General features: G+C 38.6%; 1 protein-coding gene across 1 annotated transcript in view; it reads right to left on the reverse strand.

The window, feature by feature from the left end:
* CCNC (cyclin C) overlaps nucleotides 1-3,817 on the reverse strand; it is an 11,612-nt gene extending 7,795 nt beyond the window's left edge. The window contains exons 1-3 of the mRNA XM_072408689.1: nucleotides 3,644-3,817; nucleotides 1,780-1,886; nucleotides 1,005-1,089 (exon numbers count right to left, since the gene is read on the reverse strand). Coding sequence (XP_072264790.1) covers nucleotides 1,005-1,089; nucleotides 1,780-1,886; nucleotides 3,644-3,675 — 224 coding nt within the window. The 5' untranslated portion in view covers nucleotides 3,676-3,817. The remainder of the gene's footprint in view (nucleotides 1-1,004; nucleotides 1,090-1,779; nucleotides 1,887-3,643) is intronic.
* Nucleotides 3,818-12,722: the final 8,905 nt, after the last annotated feature.

Consider the following 12,722-nt stretch of genomic DNA (forward strand, 5'->3'; position numbering starts at 1 on the left):
AAAAAAAAAAAAACATGAAAGCAGCACAAATAAGAATTAGAACAGTAAAGAACAAATGTTATAGAGAACTAACCTAAAATATTTTTTGAAGTAACAAAACTGCTTCAATATTTGGTTGTAAATTGATTTCTGGCAGTCAAGTCAAAATTAAAGCCTAACTAAGCAAATGAAAAACTGCAACCAGATAGGTCCCTTTTACAATAAAATAAACTTGCCTGTTGATTATAAGTCCCTGCTCCATCGTGGGCGCTGGACAGATTGCGAACAGGCAGGCAAGTATGTTTCATTGCAGAAGGGACAACTTCTGTCTCTTTTGGAGAACAAAACCTGCCTCTGCTCACAATTTTTCTTTATCATTGGTCTGCCCCGAACCTCTCAATCAGAATGCCAATGGGCAGTAGAGGCTCTGGCAATGGACACCTGAATGAACAAGATGTGGCTTGGAATTATGAAGAATAGGAATAAATACTAACTTAGGCACAATTAGAGGCCCCAGGTATGGCCACAATGACACAGTTCTGTATGAGCCTTTTCACCACAGGTGCCATTACTTCAGCACTGTTAGTATTTGAGTTGAGTCTGGATCACATTATTCCTAAAACTACTAGTACTGCTAACTATAGATTTACTGCAACCTGAATAAATCACACTGAGATATCATGTAAAACTTACAGAAGATGAGCAGCCCGGTTTATAAAAAGCTTTCTATATACAGGAAAGGAGCCTAAACCTATTTTATTGTCCATTCTTTACACTTATTATCCACTTGTTTCTTCACTAACGAATTGATTTAATATGCCCAGGTATTCTACTGAGATGGATGACTTTATTCAACTTATATCAGCTACAAGATGCAGCCTATAAGAAAATAGGTATGTACTTGATGTATCAGCAGGGTACAGACTACCTCAGATGCCTGCATTAGAAAGCAGATAAATAGCAGATAAGAAACATGTAGGATAGCTACAAGGAGTGCAAATAAATATCAATGGATTAGAACTTACCGTGCGTAGAATCTTTTAAAGTAAACAGTGGCCGTAGCTATAACTTGCTGTCTTAATTTAAGATGTTCCCCTAAAGCTTGAATTACTGAAAAGAGAATAACAATATGGGTCAATAAAAGTAAATATTATTACTGAGCAAAGCTGCACAAAGAGTCTGAATTGCCTAAAAGGTCACCTAACTTATGCAATGCAAGGTGAGAGTGTCTCTGGAGTGCCTCTCTCAACCCTCATATACTTTTCTTACCCACATTCCTCTAGAACTGTTTTCCTATTCACGGCTGAAAAAGTATAGCCATTCTGGGTATGGAGGAATCATTGTGGATCTAGGTCTGAGCACATGAACAGGGAAGAGATATCACTGCTCCCCTAACTCATCAACACAGGTCAGGGTTTGCCCTTTCTAGGGACATCACTTTGTCCTAAACAAAACTATAATTGTATGCGGATAATATATATACTTATTAAGAGGGGTTGACAGGCTCTACTTTAATTTTAAATAAAAGCGCTGCAAAATTCCTGTGCCTAACAATTTATTACTCTATATGAATATCTGGCAGTCAGATAAAATGGATTCTGCAAACTCATTACCAGTTTTACTTACCAGTCATTAAACAGAGAAAAGTCACACATAAAATATTGTAAGAGAAACATGAAACAACAAGCTGGTATAGAAATACATCAAGACAAAGAAATGTTCAGGTAACATTAAAATAGCTCAAACTCAGAATAAATCCATCCATGTCATCTTATATTTTATAAACTTTTACATGCTCACCATTTGTAAAAAATATTTGCAGCTTCCAATACTCTTCTTCTGTTAGAAATTTTAGGTCCTTTTGCCGCTCCTTTAATAAATCCTGTTTATCCAAAATCCATTGCAAGCTAAAGAAAAACAAAAATATTTTTATGTGTGAAGTATATTATGGCTTCCAAAAAAAACCATCTTCCTCCCATGTTATCAATGTCAGCATTCTTCTTGCAATCAAACAGACTTTCCGGCAAAAAGAGCACATAGTACACAAAAGCTCCCTAGGTGGTAAAGTCTCATGATGTGTAGGGGGGGGGGTCTTTGGTGTGGCCTCTGACATCACCAAAAGTTCACACGTAATATTGTAAATGCTAAGTGTGAATGTAAAACTACGTACACGCAATGGTTGCCCCAGACAAATAGTCATGCTCGCCTTGGGCAAAAATCTGGCAAAACCACAGCAATCTCCTGGTGCTGTTCATCAATAATCTATGGTGGATTGATGAACAAATGATTGTGAAGAATCGCTGTAAACTCTTATGTAGCAGTGTCAAGTTAGGTGCTCCTCGCTTCCTGTGTGCAGAACACTTCTTCATTCATCTGTCACAAGAAACAATCACAAAAGATTGTTTCCAGTGACAATCATTGGTCATCTGGACTTCAGGCATAACGGGAGATAAAAACCACTAGCAGAAGGCTTGAATCTCTCCACTACTCAGCCCACTGCATATACACATCCAGGAAAGACTCCAAAAAGTGGCAAACCTGGACGCATTCCATGCAACAGCGCCAAGCAAATAGTGAGCTGCAGAGGATGGAGGAATGCTGCAAGAGGTGACCAAAGACTGTACACATGCCAAGTTGTTGGAAACTGGCAGAGATCACGGCAATCACTACAGGACACAGACTTCCACCTGCTGGGACCCCTAATTTGCAGGTTGGGTACCCGGGTGTGATGCTGCACCATTTTTCAGCTCACGAGACCTCAAACCTGGCACCCAGAGACAAGAGTGCTATACACTGCACCACCCCCAGCTCCCTGATTTATTAAAACATGTTCTCTTTAATGATTGCCTGTCACACATTGTGTTCTTACTGCTTTCCAAATAGGGATATTCCTGAAACAGGAAGTGCTGTCACTGGCAGAACCCCCAGGTAAGAAACATGAACACAGGAGCAATGTCCCATGTAAGGCAATGAAAGGTTTGTGTACATTTTACTGGCGGGGCTCAGAGAAGGAAATATGGAGAATATGATCTATATGTAAATAAATTCATATATCCTCAGTGGGTTTGTCACACTGAAAATAATAATTACCATATACAGTGTACATCACACACGGAAGGGAAGTCTTCACTTGCTGCATGCTTGTCACTGAAAGCCAATAAATGACCATTTTAATTGTATGGGTCTAAAATGTTGACTTTAGTTGGTCTGAATACAGTCAGAGCAAAACAATCTGCTTGTGATCACAATCTGCTGACATATCAGACCCTCAGCAAAGAATATCTCATTTCTTGGCTATGGATCCTGCCAGAAGTAAAGGTATAACTCCCTTCCTCTCAGGTTATTGTCACAGCCCCGTGTTTTACCTCTGAGCTACAGAACCCCTCCCCCATAATACAATTCAGGACACAACAAACCAGGGTGACAACACGGCTTCCTTTTAGTTACAGTGAGTAAGTGTTGTCACAGGAAGTGGGTTGCTGGGTGACAATAGAAAAGTCTGATAAGGAATGCGGCCTGGTATATGTATGCTGTGCTATACAGCCGGGATAACCCTGGCTCTATATAGACCTGAGCACACCCCATTGTACAGAGATTCTCTCCCCGGTCTAAGGGGGGCTTCCAGCTGCTGCACAAGCCGGCCGGCTCCCCGGGAACTACTCACTAGTGAGAGCTCTGCCAGAAATTCCCCGCCATCAAACCTCAACCGGATACAACACGACTGAGCCGAACACCGGACTGGTGACGTCACACCGAGCTTCTCCCTGCCGGTCCGCACCACAACACAAGTCCGTTCTACGCTGGACAGGAAGAGGACCGGCGTGCAATCTGAATAAACTTCCGATGAGGAACTAAAGCTGCCCGGAACCAAAGAACGAAGATGAGGGCAACTTGTGTGCTGAGCTCCAGCTATATGGAGTGTGGAAGGAATATTCATATGGTAGAAATATATTTATATTCTGTACGTTCACACACAAAAGCAGAGGTGGCTGACAGTTCTGTTATGTTTGCTGTGAAGAAAAGTATTCAGAAGTAAAACTAGTTCTACAATAATCCTGCTAGGACAATTTGTGTAGTTTTTATGTGAACACATAGGTCCTTGTATTATATAAAGATTGTACAATTTTTTTGTAATATGTGGCCATACACTGATAATGGGTGCATGACCAGTGTTAAAGTGGCATGCATTGTCTACTTGATTACCGCCATTAAGTCAATGTCCGGTGAAGCCAATGTGTGATAGGGAGCGCTCCCTAATACCCGCCAGCCAATGTGAGCTCTTCATAATACCCGCTAGCCAATTGAAGCTCCCCTAATACCAATGGGAGTTCTCTCTGACATTCATACAGATCTGTGTAAATTGCAGGGAGCCCTCCTATTGGCTGCATACTGACCAAAAAAAGAATAGGTATTCCCAATCAATGCTTGATCAATATATAAATCAAATATTGATCAAATGTTTTTAATTTTTTTAAATGTCTGGCAAATGTCTTGTATTGTATGGCTACCCGAATGAATGAAGGAGCATGTCAGAACTAAAGAGGAACAAAACCCTTCCCCCGTTCCTTTGCAGGGCGCCTCTCTATTCATCCTTTTTTTAATACCTAGATATGATCTTCAGCCATTTTATTTGGTCAGGCCAAAATGATGTAATGGGATGACATGACTGGAGTTCATTCAGTCCTGGCAAGTGCTGGTATCCTGGAATCCAACGTTGAGGTGAGCATGACAGCTGCCAGCAGATAAGACTGCCTATTACAGAAGGAACATTGCTTGTCCCTTTCTGCAATGACGACCTCACTGATCGAAAATATTTAAAAGGGGAACTTTAGTTTTGCTTTAATGCCAAACCCCCTGTAAGAACCAGCACAGCGATGCAGGTGGCCAATAGCCTTACAACATGTTAAATCCAAAAGGACTCCTTGTGTTCATGTGAAAAGCAGGGGTCTCTCCTCCAGTGTTGGGTACTTGTCAATGCTGCATAAAAGAGTGATCACCGATCTATGCAGCAGTACGCTGTGAGCCTAGGCTGTATAATGACTGTAGCCCAGGTTGTGTCTTATTGACAGCCTAGGCTCTCAGCGCTTGGATAATATCAGACTCTTTTTTATCAGCTTTCAAACGTTCAATTATACTATGTAGAGCAGGGGTGTCAAACTAAAATGCACAGTGGGCCAAAATTAAAAACTTAGACAAAGTCGCGGGCCAACCTTGAAATGTATTGAAAAAATTAAGGAAGTTTTTCCTTCTGGAACAAGCTTATAACTTAGAAAAAGGCATAAAAAAAGTTTTTTTTAATTTTATTTAGGAAAAAATCTTATGCCTCTTCCTCTATATAAAGCCTTCTGAGTTAAATTTCAATGGTAACCTTTTTTGCACAGACTGACAATAATAATACCAATATTCTTCTATGAAAATCCAGCCATTCAAGTCCATGCCTTGGAGTAGCAAGGAAAAGTACAGCTGAGGGGGAGTGCTGGAAATGCCAGACACTGCCAATGCGGAGCTAAATCTTATGAGTGGCCTACCGCTGAAACTCCCTCTTCATTGAAATAGCGCCACTACTAAAATTGCCGGCATTTTTTGCGTCTATAAATTAGTCCCATGTGGGGCCACGCATAGGCAGAGACCCCGCTGGTGTATAGACGTGAGTGATGCTGGGAATTGTAGTAGCGGCACTATTTCAATGCAAGGGCGGGCCAGCTGCAGTTCATATTTAGGATTCCTTTGGGGGCCAAAAAAAAGGACGTTGGGGCCAGAGTTTGACACCCCTAATGTAGAGAATTGCTTGGAACCAATGCTCATCTTCTTTTGTTTAGTAGTCATCCTCCAAGGGCAGGGTTGATACTCTAGTTGCCCGAATTACCTGTTATAGAAAAGGATTTTACAATGTATAGAAAAATCTTTATAAATAACATTCTTTTAAATAGCATCAAGTTTTGCAATGGATGTTTCTCAAGTTCACCTTTCTGTGTTTAAAATGTACAACATATAACAATGCAGAACTGTTTGCTACACATTCTAGCATCCCAGTACAGAGACTTGGGCCTGATTCATTAAATCTCCTCCAAGGCTAGGGAGGATACACTTTCATCAGTGAAGCTCAATGATCCAGCAAACCTGGAATGAATCTTAAAAAAGCTAAGCTACTAATACATTCCTCAGAACTAAAAAAGTCCCCAGGCAAGTGGGAGCAGTATTATATTATGGGGTTGCTTTTTTTGGTCAGGTCTAGGTTCAGTAAAATGATGTTCCCGAAAATGAAGTCAGCTGACTACCTGATTTTACTGAATGACCAGGTTTTTCAATTAGTGGGTGGGTTTGTAAAAGAGTGGTTAAGTCTGCCTACCACAAATCTGAACGAGAATCCTTGGAAATGTGCTGGAGAAGACTTTATACAATGGTCCTATTTTCCCATCTGCTAGTAAACATAAGCACTCTCACATGGGAAAAGGTCACAAGCTCACCTATATCCGAAAGAACTGGATGGGGAAAGTATAGGAAGGAAAGTGCTGCCCATGTCTCTTTTACTGCCCTGTGCCTGATTAATTAAAGCTCTCCAATGCTGGGAAGGATACACTTATATTGGTGAAGCTGGGTGATCTAGCAAACCTGGAATGGATTTCTTCTTCCCTGATGAAAGCATACCCTCTCCAGGCTTGGAGAGCTTTAATAAATCAGACCCAATGAGTAAAAGTGAGGTCAGTGACTCAGTCATAAACATATATGTTTCATCTTTATAATTTTTTTAATTTCTTTAATTTGTTTTGAAAAACACCATTGTGTACACATAGTCTCCCTTTGTACATTCTCACTTGCTTTGCCTTTGATAATACACTGTAAGACCTGATAATGTTCAGCTGTTTTCTAGTACAATGGTTTCTGACATAGCACATTGATTTTAATCATGTCAGGTACATTATAAGCACTCCCAACAGACACAGCAGATTCTACCCTTCGTACTAGAGCATATGCTTCAGTAACTGTTTAACAATTAATTCTGCTACAGGAATTTCTCTGCATGTATACAGATTTTCGTACATATAAACAAGTGGTTATTCCTTTTTAGGAAAAAATCAGCCCAATTTTATTTTTCCAAGTTAATGCCCTGTTAATTTTGAACATAAAATTAAAGAGCACCATACAGAGACCTTAAACTTTTGTATTTTACAATTGTATGCCATAAGACAGACATACTTCTTATGTTAAGTATCTATCTGTACATATTGTCTCAGTGAGAAGATCACTATTTTTACAAAAAGTTTTTGTGGATTATCCTACTGCAACTTGAAATACAAAAACAGTACACTGAAAGATTTCTGTACTTGACACAATGGGGTACACTTATTTTTTACATTTTATGCAGTACTTTACAAAGTCCATTGTCATATCACTGTCAAAAGGGGTTCACAATCTAATGTCCCTACCATAGTCATTTGTTATTAACATAGTCTAAGGGCAATTTTAAGGCAAAGTTTATTAACCCAACTGCCTGTTTTGGGGATGTGTGTAATCGCACGTGAGAAGAACGAGATTTGAACCTGTTACCTCCTAGCGCTGCGAGGTAGGAATGCTATCCACTGAGCCAACTATGCAGGTTTACTAAAGAGTAAAGACTCTTAGCAAAATGAGTAATCCCATGGCAAGGGATACTTTACTTATAAAATGTGGGGATAATTCATGTTGCAAAGAATGCCCAATCATGTGCAAGGAAATTTAAAAGAACATGATTTTTACTTACACATTACGGGACGGTTAAAGTTAGTGGAGCTTCAATTCGTTGACCAATTCGTTGACCAATCTAAGTAAACTATTGTTTGCAAGGAGTTTATTAAAGTTTTACAAGAATGCCCAAACCAGCCTATTAAACAAACATTTGATAGGGCAGTGAATAAGAAGAGTAAAGAGGAAAAAATAAACGGCCAAGGTTGTTGCCCCCGACTTGTCAAAATATAAAACACATAAGGCCAACTGTGCAGGTAATATACAGGTTCCCAGGTTATAAGTTTTTATCAATGTCCATTGAACTGATCCTTGTCCATGATGAGAGCCGAAGTCCTAGAGGGGAATCTCCCTGTTGAGGTAGCCCCCTACCCACCCTACCAGGCGGGCAGGTTGCACAAATTTACCCTGAGTATTATTCTTAGTGCTAAAAAAACTATTTTACTTTTATTAAAGGTTGAGCACAACCTGACATGTCTACAGCTGTCCTCCAACATCTTTAATCAATCCCCCCTAGTGGATTAATAAATGAACAATAGGGAATGCCCTCTGTTCAATTTTACGGAGGAGAGCACAGCGGGGAGCTGCTCGCTAATCCTCCGCCCTCTATAGTCCAGAATGACACTGTGTGTATAGAACTTATTTGCTCATCTGTAACTTGAAACAATCAGGAAAAATTGTTTCCAGCAAGAGTGATCTTACATGTGTACAAAGCTATAGGGTGGCTGTGTAAATGGCCCCATAAGCAGGAACTGCATGTTCACCTTGAAATTTGGTGTTCCTGCTGCCTTCTGCAAGCTGATGTACTAACACAGCACATTGGAAAGGGAAATCCTGATGATGATTGAGCTGTCATCAGGGTTTCCTATTTTTCAGCCAATCACAGAGCACTAGAGATGAATGAGGACAAGTCTCTCCATTCAAGTCTAGTGCTGAATGGCTGAGAAAAGGAAAACCTCAGCAAATCAAAAAGCACTAGAGGTGAATAGGGAGCCTTGTCCTCATTTAACCCCTAGTGCCCGGGGATCCCTCACAGTCAGGAGGAGTCCTACAGCTGTGCTCATGTTACGAACGAATACAGCCATGGGAATCATCCTGTCATTGTGGGATAACCTGTAAAAAAAAAGTTTAGTTAAACAAACACACATTTATTAAAATAATTTACCATTAAAGCCTCATCCAATTTATACACATATTTTACCCTTTTAGGGAATGTACCCCTGTACTCGTTCCCTGAAATGGTTAAAAGTAAAACTTGTCTAAACACTTATGTAAAATTGCGTCAATTCGCGGTAAAACTTGTCAAAGGCGTTTATAAATGTTTTTTAGCGTTTTAAAGTCAAGCTTTAAAATGCTTGTAAAAGTGCATAAAAACGCATATAAACGTGGTAGGAACCTTTATATGCGTTTTTAAGGTTCAGCAATTGTTGCTCTTTCTGCTATCCCTGTAGTGCAAGGGAGTACTTCTTAAGAATTTCAAAGAGCTATATTATCATTCAAGTGCAATTAGGTGGACCTCCATAGATAGACATGTTTACCTAAAGGTGCGTACACACTTCCAATTTTTATCGTTCCAATCGAACGACGAACGATCGATTGGGCAAAAAATCGTTCGTAAAAAAGTAACCAACGACGCCGACGAACGAGGAAACTCGTTGGAAACGAACGACTGGACCGGCGGATCGGATTGGACGACGATCGTTGAACATCGTTCGTGTGTACGGTCGTTCGTTGATCGTCCATGTTCAGAGCATGCGTAATGAACGAACGTTCGTTCACTTTCCTGTCGTGCACATAGTTCCTCTATCGCTTAAACGATCGTATCTATTGTGTGTACAATATCTACGAACGATCGTGTCGTTATCTCTATGTGCAGGATCGGTGCTATACGATCGTTCGTATATATCGTGCAGGATCGTTCGTCATTCGTTTTCCAACGATAATAATTGGAAGTGTGTAGGTAGCTTAAGAATACAGACAGAAAGACACTGGCCTGGATTGGACAGGTCACATAAAAAAATTTATAACAGGTGTGTGCAAAAATCAAGACTTGATACAGAAACATAAGCAGGAACATGAGCAGGATCAAGCTAATAGTGACCAGAGCAATACCCAAATACTGCAGTATAAACCCAATGTGATAACCCTTAGTTTTTGCCCTTTTATAATATTAATGAATGTGTGTACCTGAATATAGAGCTACTTAATATATAAGCTCTGGCAACCAACATTGCTACATTCCTCAGTATATTTTCCATTTGAATAGGCGAGGTGTTCTGAGACATTGGGGTCTTATCTAGTACTATCGAAAAATCATATTAAAGAGAAATCATCAAATCTGTCTGCCTTACTATTGATGTCTGTCAACCTGTCACAGTTAGAGTTTGTGTAAATGCTATTTGCTTTCATGGGGCTATTCTGATATTGTGATTTATATTTACAGCCAGAGTACATTAATATATGTATATATATATATATATATATATACAATAGAAAAATGCATATTAGCTGCTTCCTTCTCCTTTTTTATCACATAGATAGCAATGCATGCATATTCCTTGTCTAGTTATATACTTTACTTTACCATTAAGATAAATCATACAATAGGCATATAAATATTTTTGACAAAACATAGCATAAAACAAATTACATGGTACACTGCTTTATAGGGCTTGCATTTTAATGAAAATATTTATTTGACATACAATACATAAAGGAATCAACACAAAGCTAATGTCCTAGTTTATTGTGAATGGGTTAAACAACAAGTGAGCTTTGGACTACTTGACTGGAAACCATTGACAGTGAGGGACTGGGACCAGCATTTCACAAGGCCCTCCTCTCCATCTGCCTCTAGCGTATTTTCCCTCTGGCCCTTGACATCAGCTGTGGCATACTTCTGAACATACCTATGGCACATTTGTCATCCTGCAGGGATCGAAAATTTTCGGATCAAGCCTCAAGACTCTAAATATTATACTCCAAGGAATATTGGCCTTCCCTTTAAGTATCTGCAAATGAGTCCATGATTTTATTCTTTCTGCAATTGTAATTGCATAATTTAATCAACCATATTGTTTTGTTACCTCCTTCCCAATATATTATAGCCTAAATTCTAGGTCAAAAATTTGTTGAGCAAAAGAGTTAACTGTTCTGTTAAAATCTCATGCACTTTATACAAGTTATAACTATAAACTGACAGAAGGCAAGAAGGTATACAAAAGCAGGTGCTTTATACATTTATTGCGGGATTGGTACATTTAATATTGTACTGACATTCAGTTTATTTGAATGTGTTGATCCAGCTTTAGTGAGAGTCCCCTATATAATAAATCACTGTTTGGAATACAGCAGCTTAATAATTGCATTCAATTATATAAAAGTATTTTTACTTACCATTTTAGTTATTCATTTGATGCTAAATTTTGTGTTGGCATCACATTTTGAATAATTATCTCCTATGGCCAGGCATATAGCAGCACTGATGGCAGAACTCTCCTCTAGAGCTAGAAATTTGTAAAACCAATGATCTTTAACTGCTGAAAGTATCCAGAATATAAAGATACACCATATTAATATTCCACATGAGGTTAAGTTTCATGATTAGACTGTGAGATATTTGCAAATGGATGTCGTTATATGTTGAACATGTTCCTCAGGGCAATATTTTTAGAGGCTTTGCTGCTGTCAGAGACATAGGATAGGATAAACAAATGTTCATTAATTCATTCATTGATTTATTGATGTTGTCCCCATACTATTCAACAATATCTGCACACTTCATTCTTTGACAATTGTAAGGCTGTACCTTTTATTTTATGGACACATAGCCATCAGCATAAGAAAACTGAGGGTAAATATGCTGTTCATGATTTTTTGACCAGAAATTTCTAGCATTATATTATATTTACATGTGCAGTTGTAATTATTAAATATTTAAGGATATATAAGGCATATATTTTAGAATTTGGTCAATAAGAGATTATACGGCCTGATTTATTAAAGCTCTCCAAAGCTGGAGAAGACACACTTTTATGAGTGAACCTGGGTGATCCATAAAACCTGGAATGGACTTACTAAAAGTCTTGTTGTTATCAAATGTTTTCAATTCTGGACCAGATTCATTGCAGGTTTGCTGGATTAGCCAGGTTCAATGAAGAAAGTGTACTATCTCCAGTCTTGGAGAGCTTTAATAAATCAGGCCCATAGCCCCCACTGATCTTTGTAGCTGCATACGTTGTTGAAAAAGTACTCCCTAAGCTCTGAGTTTACAAAAGAAATAATAAAGCCAGAAAGGCTTAGTCTCTGATGAAGGATAGAATTGTCCTATTTATATCAGTTCTTCTGTTCTGAACTTTAAGAATGCATTGTTCTACAGTCTCTGTAGCTACAGAGGGCAATAATGCATTGTTTTCAAGCTAATTCACTGATTGTTATAAATATGAAGACCTTTGAATTTCCATACCCTGATCATGGGTTCACCTCATATAAACCACATGAAACCATCAAAATGATAGTGAAAATGAACACAATATTTTGATTACATATAATATAAAAAGGCCTTGTATTAGTATAATTATAGCATATAAAGCAACATTTATTGAACTATGTTCAGGCATGTTTAAAAATAAATAACTGTAACATTTCTCACAATGGAATTAAGTTCTAGATGGGCTATATAAATCATGCTGTAGTGGCAGAGGAATGCCTTCTCATATTCTGATGTTATGATGTACTTATTGAAACACATACCAAGTCACAAGTGTGTTAGAAGCTACGCTGGATTCTTTAGCAGCCCATGAAATCTTCTGTGAGAAAAATATACCCAGTTTAAAAAATCACAAGAGGCCGAGTTAATGTGAAGTTTGCCAGACTAACATGTTATAACAAAGGTTAGGTTAAAAAAAAGCATTTTTTTTTTTTATTAGTGATCAAGAAATGATCATATATCTATAATTATTTTCCATTTTTGGTCTCCTGGCAAAGTTTCCTAAAGGGAAAAACTTAATTACCCGGGATTT

Source organism: Pyxicephalus adspersus, chromosome 4 (genome assembly GCF_032062135.1).
Source record: "Pyxicephalus adspersus chromosome 4, UCB_Pads_2.0, whole genome shotgun sequence".
NCBI classification, from domain to species: Eukaryota; Metazoa; Chordata; class Amphibia; order Anura; family Pyxicephalidae; genus Pyxicephalus; species Pyxicephalus adspersus.